General features: G+C 39.0%; 1 protein-coding gene across 4 annotated transcripts in view; it reads left to right on the top strand.

Moving 5' to 3' along the window:
• Positions 1-24,356, top strand: part of LOC129778662 (protein patched homolog 3-like) — a 55,164-nt gene that overhangs the window by 23,343 nt on the left and 7,465 nt on the right. For all 4 annotated transcript variants that reach the window (XM_055785708.1, XM_055785709.1, XM_055785710.1 and 1 more), the window contains one exon: positions 17,933-18,545. In XM_055785708.1, the coding sequence (XP_055641683.1) occupies positions 18,310-18,545 (236 nt within the window). In that variant the 5' untranslated portion in view covers positions 17,933-18,309. The remainder of the gene's footprint in view (positions 1-17,932; positions 18,546-24,356) is intronic.

Raw genomic sequence — 24,356 nt, 5'->3', positions numbered from 1 at the left:
TGCACTCGAGAACATTTTACAATTAAAGATGTTGACAATGAGGATGATACTGAAACGACAAAACGTAAAGTTTTTCAATATTTTATTGAATGGGGCCATATCGATCGAACTATTTAAATGAACCTTTAAAATAGAGAACATTACAAGAGCGAACAACTTTTGTTGATCATACCAGAACTCACAGCATGATCATGATTATTATGTATCAAATTAGTCAAATAGAAAAGATGACTGAGACATAATAAAACATATACACAATTCATTTGTAGTCTACACATGGTTTGATTCAAAATATACTTCTTGTGAGTCACATTTTTGAAAGAATATCACAAAGCACCCCAAAATCTTCGTTCGTAGAGTCTTGTAGAAATTCAAGTATTCTGTTATAGTTTTGATGAATTTTCGTTTTTGGTATTCTGTCCACAGCTGAAAATCCAATGTCAAATCAAGAACATCATGACAAATTCATCAACAAAAACGAACTTAAATTTTCTGGGGACATCTCTGGCAGTGTGCTTATAGCCATCAGGATGCATCCTTCGTGCTTTGTAAAAACCATGTTGTAAAACTTTAGAGTGCGTCTTTTGGCCAAAAATACTTTGGTTGTGGAAATAACGACAACCGTCTCGCATACAGATTCTTCGGATGGTACTTTAGTTAGAGTTGTGTTTTCCTGATGTCGTAGTCCGAGAGCCCCGGGTTTGCCCTAATTTTTCTCAATACCTTCAACATCAGCTTCTTATCGTAAGTTCCACTAAGAAGCGTCATCTGATCCATCCGAACAACAGGTGTAAGTTCACGGAAACATTTCAGCACACTTTACACAGTCGATTTGTTCACATTCAGTGATTTCGTGATTTTAGTACCTGACAACGCCGAATTTCTAATGTGGATGTCCAAAATCCAATTTCCTCTCTAGGCTTCCATCCTGCACAAACTTTTCAAAACAAAACGGATCAACGTGAAATTTTTACCGTCGAAAGATACAGGTTTTCCAAACAATTTTCTGTCAGAAGATCTCAGATATGCCTACTACGACCGCTGCTATAGAACGAATAGTACAGTGGTCTTCTGTACCGTTCCGTCGTCTGTTCCATCATCATTCACTGACGAAAGTATTTCAAACATTATGAAGTTGTTCAATTGAACATTACATTTCAGAATTGGAAATGTTAACAGAGGATCGCAAATTTTAGCGTATCCAAAAACAGTTTTTGTGGCAATTTTTGCTTATAATAGTCACCTCCAAAGCGAAGTAAATGTACCTTTGCACAATTCCCCCCTTTTAAGGACCAAATTCCATACCGGTTGAAAATCACTGTGATGGAAGAACAAATTAAAATACAATATAGCTGCAAAGCGAGCACACAGCATAAAACTTCGAATACAATGATGCAGGAAAAGATATTTCGACCAACTGAAGAAATATAGTAGTAGTGGGGGCAAATTGGTCATGGGGGGCAAAGTGGTCACCTGCTTGTTGGTAGTCTAACTATTGACTATTGACACCATATTGATAGCCACCTTATGTTTGAAGAATTTAATGAATTTGAGTCAACCTGTATTTCAATAGAGCTGTCGCATGTCAAAAACCGTTTTTTGATATCTCATTTATTAAATTTTTAATAGGAGTTTCTAAACAGCGATTTTGACGTAGGATTACGTCTTTCGGGAACATATTGGGGTACAAATTGAAAATCGAGAATCGAACACATTGCGAAAATTGTCCAATTTCAAACGCTTATTGCCCAGTCATTTCATGATGGATTGATAAAATTTTCGCGTCAATCGATTTCCGCACTCCATAACAATTTTTTATATTGAATAAAATAATATATATCATTAAACTAACTATCAAACAATTGAAAAACCTCAACCCCTATCCTAACGGAAATACCCACTTCTGATTGGTCGAAATTTACGACACATGCGGCGGTTCCCTAACAGAGACATCAAAACCAAGCTGCCTAGGGGAAATCGGCATTGCAAATACATGAAAGTAGGGGGAGCTTTTGCTCCCGCCGAGATGTGTTCCCAAACAGAGACATCAAAACCAAGCTGCCTGATGGAAATCGGCATTGCAAATACATGAAAGTCGGGGACATTTTTATATTGCAAGTAAGAAGAGTGATACGAATAATTCTAGCAAATAAAATTTAAATTTGGAACTTTAATGTTGGTTGCTTCGTGAAACTCCATATCAATGTCCGATCGTGTATTGTGAAAAATTTAGCACAAGGGTAGGTGTAAAATGGTATACGATAGCCGTTATGTTAACCCTTTCCCGTATAACATAGATTCTCACTACATATAGTACAGATAGTATTAGGTATTGTTAGTCCAATTAAAATTCGCATTGGGTTGAATAAACAATCAGAAAGTAAAAATTATAAAAGAAAATTACTTTTCCCATTTCAAATATATTTTCGCTATATTAAAGTAACATGTTTTTACAGATAAGAAAAAATGATAATTGTGTTCGGTATTAATAATTATCTTATATTACATTGGTGATTTTTTTTTCTTTATTTCGTCAATACATATCACAAGAGGCATCTCGTCTAGGATCATAGAGGGCGGTTCTCATCATATCTCGTTCCACTTCGGTATCCTTTATCTGATACGCACCATCCAACGACTGTTTATCATCCTTCTGCCATCATCACCCGTTAAACACTGGTGGAATGAACAAACAATACCCAACAACTAAACAAAACGGCCCAGGTCTACCTAATCATTATCAAAGAGTTTAACGATGTAATTATCCAAAATCAACAGATAACCTAACGGAATCCTACGTCAATTGTGCGGTCGTGTCTCGGACACAACTCTCCTGTGACTTTAACTTTTTCATAAGAAATAACTCATTTTTTATCAAAAATGGCCGCCATTTTGGCAATTTTTCCAATTTCTAAAAAACCCTCACTTTGCACTTCTTCGTTATTTCTGGATTGCACTTGGAAGGTAATCCAAGATCCCCACGGTAGTGATCACCTGCCAATAATTTTATCGATCACCAATGAATCAGGTTCTTGTGAGTCAGTCGATATTGCGTATGACCTCACGAAAAATATTGACTGGAAAAAATTTGCAGAAATAATATCTGAAGCACTTGTTTGAATGCATGTACTTCCTCCACTCGAACTATAACTTTATATCAAGTTTGATTTACGAAAGTGCACTTCAAGCTCAAAAGAAACGTGTTCCTGCTACCACTTTCCAACGTCGTCCTCCATCACTTTGGTGGGACAAGGAGTGTTCAAATGTCTTCTTTGAAAAATCATCCGCTTTCAAAAAATTCAGGAAAACTGGATTAGTGGAATGGTTTCGAAAGTACCAAGCTCTAGAAGCCAAACTAAAAGGTTTGATTAAAGCAAAAAAGCGTGGATATTGGCGGAAGTTCGTCAATGGTTTGTCAAGGGAGACCGCTATGAGCACTCTTTGGAATACGGCTAGGAGAATGCGTGGCTGGAACCATACAAACGAAAGTGAGGAATACGCTGACCGTTGGATTTTAGAATTTACAAGAAAGGTTTGTCCCAATTCTGTCCCTGCACAACATATCGTACGCGATATACCGCTTCAAAGCGATTATGAGATTTTTTTTTCATTGGACTTCGTCCTTCAAAACCCGGTACTTCAGAACCAATACCACCAGCAAGGTACCGATTTTCAGACAGCATCTTCGCATCCAGCTGCCACAGCGTAATAATCATTATTCGTTCACTCAAAAATGGAAAATACATCCTCAAATATACCTTGAACAAATAAAAAATCACTAAAATTCACAGGGGTCCAGACAGGGGTCCACCTTCAACCAGTGGCACAAAGATGTAAGAATTAGTCGTAATCGTAGTGGCAACTCGTTTAACGAAAACCGTCGGCAATACCGATAAAAATGTTGGTCAATAGCAGATTGATCATCAAAAAGCTAGAAGCTCACTGAACGTTCCATATGAGTACATCTCAGTTATTATAAATAATGTTTCGGGTCTCCGACACGTAACAACAAAATTGGGATCAAGAAATCTGGATCGTGCATAGAATCACCACGTTGTTCATAAAGTATTACTATAATCAAGACGTGGGCTTATGATTACAACACCCATTTCAATCATCAGCCAAGTGAATGATACTTCCCAATTACCAAGCCATAAAAATTAAATTAATTCCAGTCGAAAAATAAGGTTTTGATCCCAGCTTTCATGTACCATATCGGTGATGTACCTTACATTTTTTTGCAGATCTGATCTTTTGGAGAAAAAAAATGTTTACAAAGAGCACTATTCTGGCGTTATTAGACGATAGATGAAAAAACAACTCGTGATTGTTGTACCATGTTCACGCATCGTTATGTTAATTGCAACATTTCTACTGAAAACGAACAAAATATCCTGAGTATCATTTGAATTAAGAACTATTAGAACGTTCTTCCTCAGATCCAATTCTTTTATTACGTACACTCCGATCTGATATTGATAATTATTCCGGAAATTCAGCGCTTCTAAGTAGCACGAATTCAACATCCATTTCAACTTTATAAATGATTCGGAATGGATTGCCGAAAAAACTACCTGTTCAGAAACAAGTTGACAAAAATACACTGCGCTCAACAGATTGTTTATGCGGATAACCTCAACTACTCACGGCGTAATAAACCAGAACGTTTCAGAGGCAAATTATAAATGGAATGTCGTTAACGTTGAAACTAAAACAGATCGCCGAAAAGACATTAACGCCTGAAGGCTAGTTTATGGTCCATGATCATGAAAACTTAATAACTGTATACAGTTATCAATCCAGTTCTTTTTTTTTATTTATTTCATTATAAGATTTTTATATCGATCAAATTAAAACCAAAAATAATTGCGCTCGCTATCGTGAAAAGAAATCTAATGGAATTCGGCTCGTCGCGACGATTCTCGATTCACACACTAGCATTCAAGTTCAATTCAATTAAAATCAACCTTCCGAAGACTTTTCTGTGCCACTATTCCCTCAATGTATGCGATACATCGGTAGCTCAAGGGTCACGGTAGAAATGAGAAGTAATTGAGCATCCTTGTCGACGCTTGTCAGTGGGTCTGAATGAGGCGCGACATTATCCAACGCTGTCTGCAAGAATGGAGAATCCTTGTGTCTTGCTTTGCTCGTGAATTGCATAGCCGCAGATCCGGTTAAGATTGGTTAGCGGAACAGGTCGAATTCCAAATAGTTGTGTGCAATAACCTTGGACTATCACATTCGACTCAACGCAAATTACATGCGGTTGTCGTCACCAAATTTTTAACTACATAGATAAATGTCGACAAAAATAGTGAGCAACAAGATTAATGGATATTAAACTATAGCGACAAGGTTATGTGCAATTGTAAATTGAAGGTAAATGAGATATTAGTGTAATTTTGAACGCCAATCTGAACACCTAGCACCATTTGTTATTATGAAGTTATATTTTGACGGCCGTTTAATTGTTTTTATCATCGAATACCATCATCATACATGGATCTTCATCTAAGAAAACATTGTTTTTTATTAAACACCACATTGGCCGATTACAATCATATCCAACCATTCCTAATGCAACTGAAAACATGTTCTTCAATGTTCAGTGGCAATCGATCATCATACTCATGCGAGACAGTTAAAACTATCGCAATGCGTCCTTAGAGGTCAATGTCGCATTACAGCATCAGTTCTGCTACCCTCGAGCAAAGGTTTACTGTTACGACCAAAACACGCAAAAATCAGTGTTTGGTGAAACGTTGTTTCGATTACTTCACAACAAACACAACCGATCATTGTGCGGTGCGACGCTATCGGAGCTTACGCTGCACCGGCAATGCTGCTTCGCTTCGTGAACACTTAACATAGACATTGACTTTTTTTTATCAATGAAAACCGATCAAGTTGTCGTAAAATGTGCCGTGATTTAACCTAGCAGTGAGGATGAATACTGATATGCGCGATGAGAGTGCAAAAACGGCGCCCGCGTTGATTATCACTTTGGATTTAAACCAAACAGAATATTTCAAACAGGCGAAGGACCAGGAGGGACAGCAGAGACCCAGGAGTCATGTTGAAGATCTATTGTTTACCTTCCGCATTGTTTCATTAGCTCCAGGTTGCTAATAGGCGTCAACTTCCTCGTCTAGTTTTTTTTTTCGGTGCAAGTATATATGCAAATTTGGTCAATTGTTAGTTCCTCCAAATTTCAAGTTCATGTCAAACACAATGATTACGAGCTGAAGCGGACCCCGTAGCACGGAGTGTTCCGTTCGATGGTGTTTACCAAACAAATGAAGCGAATGTCTCGTTATAAACTAGAGACAATAAATTTTGGAATCATAAATCATAGATTTGTGGCTTACGGTATACTGCAAAGAATTGTAGGTGGTTCCAGTTGAAGTTCTTATTATTATTTTCAGCAGTTTCTCTTCTTTTGTAGCGGAACCTTAACCTTAGAGCTCGGATCGTTACGGTCATCGTCCGAGGCAATCTAGTAAAAAAATAAACAAATCCTAGCTGCAGATTTAATAGACACATCACAATATCGAGTAAGAGGAGTTTGGCCATTCAAAAACAACACGACACTCCCGCGACATACACATTATTTGAAAAAATGTATTTTCAAATTTACTGAGTCATGTACAAGTTGAGGCTAGAATAAGCATTCTAAACGCGATATAGATGTTGCATGGCCACCATGGAACGCTTGCAGAAAACTAGGCGCTGAACACAATGTTCTACGGTTCTCAAACATAAATCGGCCGATACTGCTGCAATTTCACGTTCGATATTCGTACGAAGTTCATCAATCCATAGACTTGACGCAGCCCCACAGGAAATAGTTTAACGGCGTCAAATCGTACGATAGGACGGTCAATTGACTGGGCCATTTCGTGAGATAACACGCTCACCAAACTTGGTTTTCAATAAATCGATTGTTAAATTCACTGTGTGGCTTGTGGCGCCGTGCTGTTGAAACCACATATTGTCCAAGTCCATATCATCCAATTCGAACCAAAAATATTCGGTTATCGTTGAGCGATTCACAGTAACGTGCCGGTTTTGATCATCACGGAAGAAGTACGGCCCAATGACGCCGCCGCATTTTTTTCGGGATGCAATGGTGACTCATGGAGTACGTGTGGATTGCTGCCTGTCCAATAACGCATATTTTGCTTATTGACGAAGCCATTCAGCCAGAAATGGGCCTCATCGCTGAAGATGATTTTTCGATGAAAATCCGGATCATTTTCAAGTTGTTGCTCAGTCCAATTCACGAACATACGACGCTTTTGGTGGTCAAGTTCTTGCGTCAATTTGATCTTGTAATGATGTAGGCCAAGATTTTTTCGCAAAATTTGCCACAACGACGTCATAGAGATGCCCAACGCTTGAGAACGACTTGTGAGAGACTGATTTGGGTCTTCCTCAATTGATGCACTAGCGGCAGCAATATTCTCGACGCTAAGGGCACTTCTTTGTCTCACTGGCACGGGAACATTTTGTACTGTGCCATTTTGTACTGTGCTCTTACAGTTGAGATCATTGACTAAAGGGTGTGTCACATCAAATTGCATCACGGAAAAAACGCTGTAGAAATTCGCCCAGTAGACCGATCCTTTTGAAAATTTTAGACAGTAAAATAAAAACTATTAAACAACTTTTGGAATTTTCTTTTTATTCATACTTCGAGACCAAGCCCATATGCTCACACCTTCCTCTTTACCCCGTCCATAAGGTTCTGTACAACGTCAGGTTGTAGTTTTTTTTGAACAGAAATCCATTTTCTCTTGAAGTCCGCCTCCGATTTGACAACTTTTGGGTTCTGCCGGAGGGCCTGCTTCATAATGGCCCAACATTTCTCTATTGGGCGAAGCTCCGGCGCGTTGGGCGGGTTCATTTCCTTTGGCACGAAGGTGACCTCGTTGGCTTCGTACCACTCCAACACGTCCTTTGAATAGTGGCACGAAGCGAGATCCGGCCAGAAGATGGTCGGGCCCTCATGCTGCTTCAATAGTGGTAGTAAGCGCTTCTGTAGGCACTCCTTAAGGTAAACCTGCCCGTTTACCGTGCCGGTCATCACGAAGGGGGCGCTCCGCTTTCCGCAAGAGCAGATCGCTTGCCACACCATGTACTTTTTGGCAAACTTGGATAGTTTTTGCTTGCGAATCTCTTCCGGAACGCTGAATTTGTCCTCTGCGGAGAAGAACAACAGGCCCGGCAGCTGACGAATGTCCGCTTTGACGTAGGTTTCGTCGTCCATTACCAGGCAATGCGGCTTCGTCAGCATTTCGGTATACAGCTTCCAGGCTCGCGTCTTCCCCACCATGTTTTGCCTTTCGTCACGGTTAGGAGCCTTCTGAACCTTGTATGTACGCAGGCTCTCCCGCTGCTTGGTCCGCTGGACGAATGAGCTTGACAAATTCAGCTTATTGGCGACATCCCGGACCGAACTTCTCGGATCACGTCTAAACTGCTTAACTACGCGCTTGTGATCTTTTTCACTGACGGAGCATCCATTTTTGCCGTTCATCACCTTCCGGTCGATGGTTAGGTTCTCGAAGTATCGTTCTAGTACTCTGCTGACCGTGGATTGGACGATTCCCAGCATCTTACCGATGTCCCGATGTGACAACTCCGGATTCTCGAAATGAGTGAAATGAGGATTAATTCACGACGCTCTTTTTCGTTCGACGACATTTTTCCAAATTTACGAAAAATTGACAGTGAAGCATGGCCAACGTGATCTATACACTCTTATCTGATTATAAGCGAAAGCTGAAGATATAATTCCTAAAAATTAAATTTCTACAGCGTTTTTTCCGTGATGCAATTTGATGTGACACACCCTTTACGAATTTCGGTAGTAAATTTTAATTATCTCGACTCGTTGTTGGATTGTATATGTTTCCATTATGATATGGCAAATTTTACTGAAGAGAAATGTCAAGAGAGCTTGGAAAAATATGGCGTTGTTTGCTGTCCCTATCGGTCCACTTTTGTAGCGTCCCTATTGAAATACACGTTATTTATAAAAATTCAAAGACAGTGTAACATGATGCTGCTCGGGTAGGCTGTCAAATAAGATAAAAGATGAGCGATATGGGGTTTTCTGTATGCCGTATTAGTAATTAACACCAATTCTTTGATGAAATATTTATTGGAACAAATACAAACTTTACATGTTTTCCTCGTTTTCTTTTTCTTCTTCTTCTTCGCTCTTCCTGACGCTTCTTTTAAACAGTTCGTACCTTTTATAGTTATATTTAAAATTTATATTCTCGTTTATTTTTATCCCCCACGATTGCTTCCTGTGAAAAGAAACGTAGTTCCTCGTAGCCAATATACCTTTCATCATAATGTTGCCCAGCCTGTTTCTATTCTTTCTTTTTGTTGTGGTTATATACGTGGTTATATAAGTTTCTTCCACATTTTCCACAGGGATGTGAAATATTATACGTTGTGAATTTATTTTACAATAAAATAAGTAAAACATACGGGTATACATATGAAAAAAAACTGGATAATATTTAGAAAAAAATGGAAGATTTTTTGGAAAATGTTTGACTGTATCAAGGAAAAAACTGGAAGAATCCAGTTTAAGCTGGAACATTGGCAACTCTGATGTGTGTGATAACAACATGACGTAACACATAAATTCAATTGGCCCAATCTGGTAGCTATTGGGAAATTGCCACATAAAGATTACCATAAATAAATCGACCAAAATTGCGCGTGAACGGCTGTTTACAGTATCGGAACACCATGAACATTGTTCGTGCGTAACTATATTCGGACACTTGTTCTACAAACTCGTAATTAGCATTATGATATTCTCTGTTGTTATTTGGTTCTCGCTCAAACAGACACTATTCATATTTCTATTCAACCGCCTGGCTTGTAATTTCGCGTTTTTTATCGGGGTAACACTGCAGAATATGGCGCATTTTCTCATTGCTTGTGTCCTTCTTTGACTTTCGTACACAACACTGACTCAAGCATATCTTCTGCAGAAAACAACAAACAGGAAAGTGCGAGTTCAAAAATTTAAAAGAAAAAAATCAACAGTAGTAATAAAAAACATATTCCAACAATAAAATTATAAAATAATGTTCTGCTAGAATGCGATAAATTGAAGTTCTGTAGACACTGCATTTCACTTTCAACAATTCGAACGAAGATTTGACTGAATTTTATGAATATTACTAGCTGACCCGTCAAACGTTGTTCTGCCATATAATTTGTTTCTAGAGAACATTTTGGAATAACGAATATATTTCAACAGAGTTTGTATTATCGTTCAGATCAGGCAAATAGTTTTTAATGATGATTTTTATTGCAAAACATACATATGCGTACCTCTTTTTTCGATTTTTCCTCTTTATTCTAAACTAGCTGATCCGGCAAACTTCGTCCCGCCCAAAATTTGTTTTTTGTTATCAATACCTTCTTACGTTTTCTTACTATGAGCAAGTTCATGGGTCTAATAGCAGAACTGTTCATTGATTGATCTTCTTTTCGACCCCGTTGAATTTACCTTTTACTATAAAATTCCTAGTATTTCTAACGAAACTCATCATTAAAATATCAGATTATTTTCAGACACAATTCTCGTTCAAGATTTTTCAACCACTTGCAAATAATATGTTTTTCCGTTACATGGAATAAATGTTTTATACAGAAAATATGATAGAATAAAGACAGCCCTAAATCGGACAATTCCTTCCTCAATTTCTGCTCTTATCAACACATCCTGCGATCCGAAGAAGATATAGGAGTGCGTTTCATCACATTAAAATCCATTTCCAGTTTCGAAAAAAGATCAATTTCGCTAGCGCAAACATCAAATGGACTAACAGCACTTGTCACTATGGAATTGTAGAACAAAAGGAAATTTAATTTTCCGAATTTTCCCTTTTTCCTTCAGAGTTTTCCAGAAATTTTCAGTTGTCATGTTTGATTGGAATATTTTTGGTTGAAATATGTGTAATATTTTTATGGGAACCCCTCTCCATTCCAGAGGAGGAAGGGATGTCATACCATTATAGAGACATTTCTCATACCCAAAAACCCTCACATCCCAAATTGTGCTTGATTAGTTCTCGAGTTATGCAGAAGTTTGTGTTTCGTTTGTATGGCAGCCCCCCCTTAGAGAGGGGGGAGGAGTGTATTCACCATAGAAACGTTTCGTGCTCCGTAAAACCTTCACATGCTAAATTTGGCTTTATTTGCTTGATTAGTTTTCGAATTATGCAGAAATTTGTGTTTCATTTGTATGACAGCCCACCCTTAGAGAGCAGGAAGAATGTTTAACCACCATAGAAATATTTATTGCATCTTAATACCTCGTCATGCCAAATTTGGTTTCGTCTGCTTGATTAATTCTCGAGTAATTCAGAGTTGTGTTTCATTTGTATGGCAGCTCCCCCTTAGAGAAGAGGGAGGAGCATCCAACCACCGTAAAACATTTATTGCACTCTAAAACCTCCACATGCCAAATTTCGTTTCATTTGCTTGATTAATTCTCGAGTAATGCAGAAATTAATGTTTCATTTGTATGGCAGCCTCCCCTAAGAGAGGGGGGTGGAGAGTCTAACCATCATAGAAACATTTATTGCACCCTAAAACCTCCACATGCCAAATTTGGTTTCATTTGCATGATTGATTCTCGAGTAATGCAGAAATTTGTGTTTCATTTGTATGGCAGCTCCCCCTTAGAGAAGGGGTGGAGTTTCTAACCACCATAGAAACATTTACTGCGCCCTAAAACCTCAATATGCCTAATTTGGGTTCATTTGTTTCAATAATTCTCGAGTAATGCAGAAATTTGTGTTTCACTTGTATGACAGCGCCCCGTTGAAGAGGGGGGTGGAGAGTCTAACCATCATAGAAACATTTATTGCACCCTAAAACCTTCACATGTCAAATTTGGTTTCATTTGCTTGATTAATTCCCGAGTAATGCAGAAATTTGTGTTTCATTTGTATGGCAGCCCCCTCTTAGAGAGGGGGTGGAGTGTCTAACCACCATAGAAACATTTACTGCGCCCTAAAACCTCAATATGCCTAATTTGGTTTCATTTGCTTCAATAATTCTCGAGTAATGCAGAAATTTGTGTATTTGTATGGCAGCTTGAAGAGGAGGGTGGAGAGTCTAACCACCATAGAAACATTTATTTCACCCTAAAACCTCAATATGCCTAATTTGGTTTCATTTGCTGAGCAAACTTAGGTCTAATTCCAATCGATACTTCAGGTCCTACATTCAACCTGGAATATAAACGTATCAACCTGAATCTGCAATGAGATCTGCCACAACACAGAAAAATCTCGTAATAATTATATGTTGAAAAGATGAATTTACGAGTATTCTGGTTGAGCTATCCCTAGCTTCACTCCGGTTTTCACATTGAACCCCTTAGAACGCTTTCATTAGCTTCAAGAGAAATTGCTTTTGTTTATGTTCAATCTCATGTTTCTCTATGTGGGTAAACGCGTGCGGGCTCAAATTATCGTTTAAAGTTAAATTTATATGTACCACAAAAGGAAAATTTATAAGTCCAAATTTCAAGCATAATCTTAGCTTTAGCATCATTGATTGGCATAGTTATCATAAATTCGACGATGTAGATGGTATCCACGTAGAGTCAGAACTGTAGTAAAATACAATGCTTCATTGAGGTGTAATAGAATTTCACAAAATTACCTAGGCTTGCTTGTTTACAATGCGCTTCGTAAGTAACTTTGTTATAACAATTACAAAAACATTGGAAGGTTACAATTCAAAAATTCGAGAACTCTCAATGCTTGCAAAATTGTCTTAAGTTAGGATACGGATACGGCTTTCGCTCAATTCAGCAGTGCAGTGTTATTTATTTATTTTATTATTATTATTATATAGAGTTATGGCACTTCTCAGCATTGAGCTGGAATATTCACCTACCCCCGGGCTTCTTAAATGCCAAAGGGGGATTAGGCTCTGTGGTATCTTTTTTTTTTCTTTTTTTCTCTTTATAATAGTGTCTGCACAATCATCGTGTTCTAATTATGGTGATTCAGGAACCGTCGCACTATGTTACACGTTCCAAGAATCACCGCTTTCTGCATAACCGCAAGCTGCTCTGTTACTTGCAGCTCCTCCAATGGCTGCGTGAGAGAGTGTGGAACTAAACCAGTAGCAGAGATCACTACTGGTATAATACGGATGCCTTTCAAATGCCACATTTGTTTTAGTTCTTCTGCCAAGTCGTGATACTTGGTTATCTTGGCAGCAAACGTAGATTGTAGATTGTGGTCTAACGATACTGCAATGTCTATTATCAGCACTTCTTTCTTATTTTTATCGTAGACCACAATATCAGGGCGATTAGCTGGTATTCGGACATCCGTAATAACCATAGTAAACCGTTATTATTATTATTATTATTATTATATAGAGTTATGGCACTTCTCAGCATTGAGCTGGAATATTCACCTACCCCCGGGCTTCTTAAATGCCAAAGGGGGATTAGGCTCTGTGGTATCTTTTTTTTTTTTTTTCTTTTTTTCTCTTTATAATAGTGTCTGCTTATTATTATTATTATAGATTGGCAGACTTATCTCACTTCTTAACTAGGCGAACCTAGCCAGAATTTTCACCTGCCCCCGGGCTTCTGAATGCCAAAGGGGGACTAGGCTCTGCGGAATGCACGTATCTGCATGCTCGTGCTGTTTTAGTCCTGACCGAGGAATTGTCGGACAATCGCGCAGGTGCTAAGGATGACCGACTTTTGGATGCCGGCCAATTCCTTCTCGATGTTCAACACCTTTAGCGCTTCCAGAAGTGTCTTCGGGATAATTCCAGTTCCAGAGAGAACGACTGGAACAATTCTTGGGACCTCCCTTAGCCCCCACAGTTCCTTGAGCTCCACGGCCAATGGTCGGTACTTGCAGATTTTGCGACCGTGGGTCTCCTCCAGATTCTGGTTCAGTGGAATAGCGACATCGATGATGGTGACTTTGCGGTCGCTCTTGTCGTAAACCATTATATCTGGGCGGTTGTGGTGGATCGAGAGGTCGGTCAGAACAGTGCGATCCCAGTACAGCTTGAAACGGTCATTTTCCAGGACAGGTGCAGGCAGGTACCGGTAGTTTGGTACGTTGTCTTCCAGTAGAGCACATTGGAGCGCCAGTTGTCGATGAACAATACGGGCCACGTTGTTGTGGCGCTCGGTGTAGGCTGCGTTGGCCAAAACGGGACAGCCTCCCATAATGTGCTCTATGTTTTCACCTGGTTGATGGCACATCCGGCAAATGTCATCAACGTCTTGATGCCAGACGTACCGCCTGCAGTTTCTCGTCGGCATTATCCTGTCCTGGATGGCTATCATGTCGGCTTCTACTACTGAAGAGAGTTCACCACGCGTTAGCCACAGATTAGATGCGGCCTTGTCGACGTGTGGCCGGTCCAGTTGATGGGGGTGGGCACCATGCACTGCCTTCTGCTTCCAAGCTGCAATCTTCTCCTCCACTGTCTGCAGATTGCAGTTGAGTTGGTACTCCGCTTGCGCCAAGTGCAGAGCGCTGTATCCTCTGTCGGCGGCGCAGACAGCCCGGTATAGCGCGTTTTGGTTGGCGCGTTCTGCGAAGTACTCGCGCAGTTGTCGTACCTGGGCAACACACAGTGCAGAAATGTCGACGATTCCAAGTCCCCCTTCTTTGCGTGGTAGTGAAACTCTCTCCAGTGCCGATTGAGGATGGTGCATTCCGGCCTCTTTGAATGCTTTCCTCATCCTCCTCTCAAGGTCCTCTAGGTTAGTTTTGCTCCATTTGACTACACCAAAACTGAAGGTCAGCAGGGGAACCGCGAATGTGTTGATCGCGCGTACCTTGTTCCCCGCGTTGAGGAAAGTCCTCAGGACACAGTTCACTCGACTCAAGAACTTGTCTCGCAGCTCCGTCTTGATGTCGGAGTGGCGAATCCCGGTGAGCTGTCGGAATCCAAGATATTTATAGGATTCGCCACGAACCATGTCTCTTATAAACTCGCCGTCATAGACCTCGTAGCCTCCGGATTCGGTAAGTTGTCCTTTCAGCAGGTGGACACAGCGACACTTGTCGAGGCCGAACTCCATACAGATGTCCCTGCTTATGTCTTCGACAACCCGGATAGCTACACCTAGACGCTGACGTGAATCAGCGTAGACCTTGAGATCGTCCATGTAAAAGGTATGGGTCACTTCTTCGTGGGCGCCGTCGCCATACCTTATTTTATAGCCATGACCGTTTCTATTGAGCGTCCTACTGAGGGGGTTCAGTGCCAGACAAAACCAAAGCGGGCTGAAAGAGTCGCCTTGGAATATCCCCCTCTTTATCTGCAGCGTTCTAGACTGCAACACATTTTCCCCATCACTGAGGTGCAGAGACGTACTCCACTGCCTCATCGCGTGCTGCAGGAACCTAACGACGACGGGATCAATTTTGTAGAGCTCCAATACCCGGACGAGAAACGAGTGAGGTATGGAGTCATAAGCCTTCCTGTAATCGATGTAGGCCATACTTAGGTTCCGCTGGTTATATACCGCCTGGCCGACTATGGCTGCGTCGATGATGGCCTGGTCTTTGCAGCCATGCGTATTTTTCCTGCATCCTTTCTGCTCTTCTGCGATGATGTGATGCTGTTCGCAGTGAGCAGAAACTTTGGCGGTAATTATGCTGCTCAGTATTTTGTACAGACTCGATAGGCACGTTATCGGTCTGTACTTTGATGGGTTCAATGTGTTGCTGTCTTTCGGGATTATTATTATTATTATTATTATTTTATTATTTTATTATTTATTATTTATTTATTAATACACCTTTCAATGAATTAAATTGGTGAGATGAGAAAAAATATTATTGACATCGAGCTATAACTAATATTGGAACGTGATTTTGAAAAATCTGTAAATCTGTATGAAAACCAAAAATCTGTAATCTGTAACTACAGATTCTTGGTTCCAAACTGTCTGAAAAATCTGTATAAATACAGATGATTCTGTAGATATGGTAACCCCGTTAGTGTCCAATTTAGACTGAGTTTTATTCGTCAAAGAAAGTTTTTCGGGCTTGTACTGGTACACTCGTTTTCTCTAGTGAACAACCAATAATTTTCACTCCTTTTATGACATTTAATTATAAATTCATGCAAAAACATAGTGTGAAGAAATTTGGTATAAGGTTTACCATTAATTTAGACATAACGAAAATTGTTGTAAGAAAAACTTAGTTATCAACATTTCCGTAAATATGCCTATTTTACAACTTACAATCAAGTATATTACCATTTATAAAAAAATCTGCCATCATAGTTTTTAAAAAGCACATATTTCGAGTACACGATCAATTATAATTTTTCCACATTTTTATAAAATATCAGACAATTCAGAACACTTTTTGTAGGAGTTGCGATTTTTTACACTTCCCTTTAAGGAAACTATATTTTTCCAGAAGACATTGTAGATTAAATTTTGAAAAAATAATAAGCATATACAGGTCGGACTCGATTATACACAGACTCGATTTTATGTGATTCGATTATATACAATTTTGGACACTATTATATACAGTTTGATTTTTTTTTTGCATTACAAATATGACTTATTTCAAGGAAAAATGTAATCTTTCAATGTTTAGGTGAAATTTAAGTGGCTATTATATGTACAGTGGGGTAAAAATCGTGATTTTTGAAGTTTTTGTTTGGATTTTCACCAGAAATTGTTTATATCGATATTGCAACAAAATTAAGATAGATAGAAGTTGGGAATCAAAGAACCCAGAAATTGTTTATATCAATATTGCAGCAAAATTAAGATAGGTAGGAGTTGGGAATCAAAGAATAAATTGTAGAGCGATTAGAGAGCTTCAATTTAATTGATAGAAACAATCATGTTTAATATGATTTTTTAGAATAAAATTAATAATAACAGTTTTTCACTTCCAAAATGTTATTTAAATCCACAAATTTTGATGTATCACAACTATATCCTTTACGTCATTCTAATGGAAGCAACAGAATCGTCTTCTGTAGCGTCATTTTCAATGTGGCGCCAGTTTAAGGCAACAGAGTCCGAAACAAACAAAAAGCTCTATTACTTTGTCATTGTTCAAATTCGAACATGTGCGTAGAAGGATTTTCATCAAATATGATCCTCCCGAATGAATTCGGTTTTTTATATGAGAGACCGTTTGAGTGCGGAGCAAAATATGCCAAAATGCGAATGAGCTTCGGTGTATTTATAAAAGCTTTAGCCTTTCAAGTGCCATTTTTAAAATCCATCGAAAAATAGAAGCGCAATAAGCGATAGAATCTAGATTTTATCAGTCTGTACCCCCAATATGTTCCCGAAAGACAAAATCCTATGTTGAAAGGTGCTTCCCGCAGAAACAAGAGGAGCGCTATCGCTCTCCTCCGCTCTCAAACGCTTAAGGGGATGGATCAAAAATTAAATTCTTGTTTTGTATTCAAAAACCGATCACGATCAAATGAAACCAAAAAAAATTGACTCGATTATATACAGAATTCGATTATATACAGTGAAAATAAATCCGAGACTGTATAGAATCGAGTCCGCCCTGTACCTCCATAGCACCAAAGCTTCAATGAATTTTGAGAGGAGGGTGTCGCAAACCTCTAGTAGTACTGTAATGAAATCCATACCATTTAGAATCACCTTTTTAATGTTAAAATCGAAATGAAAAACACCATACTTCTATTCGTGTTTCTATTAACGATAAATCATTTAAAACGAAATTATAACAGACAATATAACAATTTAGCAAACTAACCCATTATATTATGATTTCTAGACGATATAAAGACAAAAGACATCAACCTAGATTTTTATAACCCATTCAACCTTCTGTCCCTAATGTGCGAATACTATACGTTCAAAATCTTTCAACAGATTGTACACAGTGAGAAGAAGCTACTTAACGCCCAGAAAGCGCAAATAAACCCAACAATTGAGCAACCCGAAAGGCAGACGTACAATGTACGTTCCCAAATCAAGCACTTACAGCGAAATATGAGCGTCATAAAACCACCGTCCAAACTAGCAAACTAGCGCCGTTCGTGAAAGTGAAACAGTTGTCCGACAATGCCAATGATTCTAGCCGGTAGGAAAACAGAGTAAATAACCCAAATTACCATATAAACAACTCTCAAGTACAACCACGCGACCTCCGTCAATCTTCTCCACGATTCGTCCGATGTACGCGAACAAGTCGCGATTGTTTAATTGAAACCTCCGAACTAGTGTAACGTCAACCTTTCACGCGCGAAATGCCGCCCACGGAAGCTTCTGTACCGCTGACCGAGAATGGCCGTTACAAAATGCCCAACCTTGCTAGCGCTAACGGTGCCACTGCTAACGGAACTACCAACCAGAACGGACGGCACCGGAAACCCTCAGCAGTGGAAGGAGAAATCGAGAAACCGTCCAGTGCATATCAGCAGCTTAACTGCCTCGGCAAGCTGTCCTACCATGTTTCGATTGCGATCGGAGAGTTCTTCTACAGGTGAGTGCAAAATATAGTCCGTTCTGCGCTAGATGATTTTTATCAATGCATAAATTAAGATCAAGGTTCAGTAGAGAAGAAACTCTCTATCGAAATGCATCCAGTAGCATTTATTTCTGTTTGAACCGTTTCTCTTCAAGAGCAATCGACCTTCAATTCTCCACATTAAAAGGTGCAGATAGTTGATAAATTATCAATCATATATAGATTGAAACAACAAATACATTACATTATAGATACTCAATCATTACAGTCCCTGAACATCAGGAAATATTGAACCAAGAAAACAGCGGACGATAACGGTTTCATCAGATAAAGATCATACCGAAAATGTTTATAACAATTGAAATCTCCGCATCGTTTCTTCAAAACTGAAAGCAACATGATCTTGTATCGTGACTCATGAAAAATAAGCAATAAATCAACTGCGGCTGCAAAATTCTATTTACCAGACTTCTTCAGCATTGTTTACACGGCCAATTAGCCACCTCCTGTTCGCGGTTCCTTCAGCAGTCTCGATTCCTTCGGCGGTAGAAGCCAAAATGGTTAACAATCGAAACACGTCATCTTTTCAGAATTCCCCAAACTATTTCTATATTTGCGCAGAATTTGTAAGGAGATTCACAAAAATTTAGCTTTGCAGACACTTCAAATCAAGTTCTCGATGCGCTTCCGTTTACAAATGGATTCACATAGGATGTAACCTTCAGCAAAAAAGCGGTTATTAATTTTTGGCTGATTTCGTAAACATGTGTACGATTAGGATGTTCAACTGACCACTATTCTTTTACAACAGTTATACAACGGTAGTGTGTTCTGCACTTCTTGTACCAATATTGATTTTCGCATTGACAAAGGCCTGATATAGCACCATCTACCCGAGCTCTATGTTGTTTATTTTTGGTCCCCGGCAAAAAAAAAAGAAGTGTTTACATGAATTGTATTATAAAACGACTCATGCCGCAACATCGTCCTTGACTTTCACAACAAAGTTTCCGCATCTCCCCTGTTCCGCTCGTGTGACTTATGTCTAGGGTAGCGAAACGGTGCGCATGTTTGAACTCCGGCATGGGGTCAACGAATCAGTCAGTCACTGATATGATGTTGAAAACAGTTCCATTGTTAATGTGATTTTTTTAGAGAAACTGGAAACTTTATTATAACCATGTGAGTTAATGAATAGTATTAATAATAGTATTGTGTATTGTGGAAATGTATCGAACAACTTTTACTCACGAATCAACTCCATTATTGCCTGTTCAACTTGTTTACAAAGCTGACAACACAATGCCATACCCCCATCAGCACGTGTTTCCAAATCATGGTCTGCTTTGGGCATACGATGCATGATAATCGCAGTGGTAATGGCGGAAGCAGTGTCGTCGGCTACTGTGTTTCGTTTGCGTTCACAGCATAGTGAACCATGGTAGTCCTCTGTTTTCGGTTAGAGGCGATGAACTGTAAAGTTTAAAGCCTCTTCTTTCTTTCATGATCAGTGAAACAGAGATGTGCAAATTTCACATATAGTTTTTCATGATGGGACAGCAATGAATTCAATATGCACATATGCACCAATGTGAAATAGTAAATTCGTGATCAGTGTTAAGCCAGACCGGATTATGTGACATTTTTATGACTTCGAGCAAAATGAACTTGAAGTTTAGTGCTATAAGGGGTTTTCGAGGATTATTCAAAACAATTTCGATCCGTTATTCCTACTGTACGCTTCATTTTCCAAATCTGATAATTGTGGTGTGTAGCTTGCAAAATGCTTAACATAATGCAACCAATAACTCAGAATTTTTAATTTTGCGACTTCATCCCCCTGACTTAACACAGACCAGGGGTGACATTGCGCATTTCGAAACGAGTGATTTTTGTTCGTTTCGACCATTTTGACATGCCTTTGACCAGCTTTGTTTACGAACCCAAAATTTTTACATTTCCTACGAGACAAATTTTTCTCTAAATCTTGTACACCGAAAATTTGAACTTGAAAAATATACGTAATACTAAAACCATTTCGATTTGAGTTCGAATTTTCTCGAAACGAGTTACTCGTTTCGAAATGCGCAATGCCACCCCAGTTGTTAATACAGTGTCGGACAAAACTTTAAGACCACTGCTCGAGCAAAAAAGAGAGTGACGAAACTATGAGAAAAAATAATCCAATCCAGTTTTTCAATCCATTTAAAATAATTTATTTGCATTGTTCGAAGAAATTTATAACATCTGTTTTGAGCATACTTAACAACTCAAATGATGCGACAAAAATTTAGACCGATTTGAAAATTCATGGTAAAAAAATAAAAACAAGAAAATTCATACCGTGAAATGCTTCTAGGGTTAGCACTTGATCGTGTAACCTTTGTCACGCATCACTTCACGCACCCGGTTCGGCATTAATTCCACCAGTTTCTGGCTCGTGGTGACCGGGATGGCGTACCAACAAGCTGGGATCCTATCCCACAGTTGCTGCTTATTTTTCGAAATCTTCGTTTGCACGAATCTTTTCACGATCTCCAATATGGTTCTCTATAGGGTTCAGATCGGGTGACTACGCTGGCTGTTGCGGCAGAAATTATAGCTAGAAAATTAAGAACGCCATACTTTAGGCAATATGCGACACTCGGTAAGCAGTGTCATCTATTGAATACAAATTTTATAGCCGCGATTACGGGAATTTTGGAAGGGGCTTAGCCCATAAGAGAAAAGTCTTGCTAAGCATCTAGGGGAAATAAATCCCTTAGATATTTTACACTGGCCACTCCATGACGATTTTATTATCCTGGAATCATAAACCAAGGTATTTAAAGTGATTTCGAAATTGTCGAAATGAAGTTATACGAGCCAGTGTTAGCATTGGATACTCATGTCTCCCAAAACTTAAACACAGTTTCTTGCAGTTCAATGTACTGTTTATCGAATTATCCTGTCAAAAATTTCATGAAAATTGTTTCCCAAAGTTTTTACTGAAATAAAGACAGACCGAAAATTAGTCCGTTTTACCCGCACCACACCTACACGCTTTCCAATTAGTCGGTGTTAAGTCAGAGGGGACCAAGTCGCAAAATTGAAAATTTAGAGTTATTTTTTTTTTGTCCCATTTATTTATTTCAGGCTCATTGGCATTTTAGCTGTAACAGAGCCGAATTTTAATCGTGTACATGTCACATATTTATCATATCTATAATTAGCACATTACACAACACAGTTGCCATTTTTCGGCGTTAGAGTATTCCCTTCTATACCATTCCATATGGTACACACATTTACACAGTAGCAGCCATTTAGGCGTAAGAGTTTTCTATCTGTTCTTCCATTATCCAGTTAGACCGGGCAGCGGAGACAGTTGATTGATCATTGTTGAGTTATTTATAGAACAGCAGCCCGATGTGTCTTGCAGAGCAGAGCAATTGTATGGATGAATCGATCATATTTCGACCGTGGATCGATCTCCATCGCTGATGATTGTTGCGTGGACGTAGTTATTCTGTAACAACACAAAGATGGTCAATGAGGGCCCTGAGTTTCGAACTCACGATCGATCGCTTACTAAGCGAACGCGCAACCAATGTGGCTACGGAGGCCCCCTAATTTAGAGTTATTGATTACATTTGGTTAAGCATTATGTAAACTACATACCACATTTATCAGATTTGGAAAATCTCGCATAGAGCAGGAATAACGGATCGAAATTGTTATGATTGATCAACGAAAACCCCTTATAGTATGTAGTCAGAGCGGACCATGTACCATTTATCATGGGGAAACGGCTCTATATCATGTGCAGACAGAATGGACCATGTATCAATCATTTGTATATTGAATTTGAACAATTTCCAAGCGCCGAATCCAAATCAGCAAAACTTTTTCTTGAAGCTCTAAAATGTGCACATTCTGAGTATATTAAAAAATGAACATGGTCCACTCTGACTGAGCGGATCATTGAAAATGCTGGTCTTCGGTGTAAATGATCGCAAAATGTGCTATTTCAGAGTGCGGTTTAGACCCTAGTGATGGCAATGAATTTGAATTTGCCGATTCTATTAAGGAATACTGCCTAATATGATTGAAAATGGGAAGTATATGCTTTATAATGCAAGCCGTGCAATCATACTCATGCTTGTAGCAAATGGCAGAGACTGTTATGCTGAACGCAAACAAATGTTTACGCAGTCCTTCTCACTCTAATTTTCATAACACAATGGCACACATCGACTCACAGCTGTTATTTGATTGAGAAATATTCCGAAATTGTTCAGTCATAGTGAACCAAATCCAAAAAAAATGCTCCATTTGATTGTACTATGTACGTATAGGGAGCCAAATAACTGCCTTTTTTGGCGCGATACTAGTTGTTTTTACAACTATCATACGTCAAAGTATTGCCAGAGAGTAGCTAACATTTCTGAGAACAATATTGATTTTCATAAATATAAATGGATAAATGGTTTGAAAATTGCAGAGCACTGAACTTGAAGTTCGTTTTTCTCGAAATCATAAGAATGTCACATGGTCCGGTCTAACTTAACACCGACCAATTTATGTATCCATCCTTTGTTGTTTCACTTTCAATAGTTGTTCTGCATCCCAGATGATTTCTACAAGTTCTTCATATTGCGTATTTGGCTGTTACGTAAACAAAAAAATGACTAAACCGGCTGATTCGACTCTAGCCGAGGCTGACGCGATCCTAGCCGAGGGATGAATAATCCGATCGGACATTGTCCCGTAGATGGACAGCATCGCGCTCGAAACCGGTCGATATTTAAGGTAATTTTTAAACCGTTTAAAAAGTAAGAACAATAAGTGTTTGTCTTGTCTCGCGTCGCGTCTTAGTAAATGTCGTGAAGTTCTTACGTTGTACAACAAATCAAAATAAAAAGAGATGAATGGTCGGAGTAATTTAATGCCTGTCGCCGTACACGGAACATATCGCAAGGACGATTGGTTATAGAGGAATTCTCACGGTTACCATCTCAGATTTCCTAACGATAACTCCGCCGTTGCGATTGGAGTTCTATACAACGTATGCACGATGAGTAACAACATATATCGACTGAACGGTTAAATTTAGAGAAGTTCTCTTGGTTACCTTCTCAAGTTTCACAAATAAAAGTCACCGCGATTGAGATCAAATAAAGACGCACGTAGAATAATGGAATATATCTCTGGGACGATTGGTTTCAGAGGTTTTCTTTAGGTTTCAAAGGTTCTCTTTCAGCTACCTTCTCAGGTTTCCTAAAGATAACTCTCCGTCTTCACGATAGGAGTTCTCTAAAGTGTACACCCAAACTGGCGTTAGCAGAAAACATTTCATCTGTGGCAGAAATGGTGCCATTTAATGTGTTGGAGAGTCAAATGTGCAAATAATGAGCTGTTTTAAAAGCTTAAAAATGGTTTGTATGTATGCGTGCAGACATCTCTTTCTGTTTTCTTTTCTCATTTTATTTGGTATTGTGCCAAAAAAAAAGTCCATACGACGTCAATGGGGATCGAACCAGGGCCGGCTGAAATGCAAAGCTATTTTACACGACCACCTTATCCACATGGCTAATGATGCTTCAGCAGTTGTTCAGCAAATACGTGATAATATTGCACCTGATTATAAAATGAAGTTCGAAAGTGTTTTCTAAGAGTAAAAAAGGAGCGCATGAAGGAGAACAATATATATCTCGGCCTGGGCCGTGTATGTGGCAAAGTATGCGGAAAGCTTATTTGTCTTTTGTTTCGCTCGCTCGTATTAATCTTATATTGCTGTACCAGGTATATTATACAAATACTTACCAGTATTTGTGAGTCAAGACA

Source organism: Toxorhynchites rutilus, chromosome 3 (genome assembly GCF_029784135.1).
Source record: "Toxorhynchites rutilus septentrionalis strain SRP chromosome 3, ASM2978413v1, whole genome shotgun sequence".
NCBI classification, from domain to species: Eukaryota; Metazoa; Arthropoda; class Insecta; order Diptera; family Culicidae; genus Toxorhynchites; species Toxorhynchites rutilus.
The sequence above is the reverse complement of the archived record's forward strand: the minus strand, read 5'-3'. Positions and strand labels throughout refer to the sequence as shown.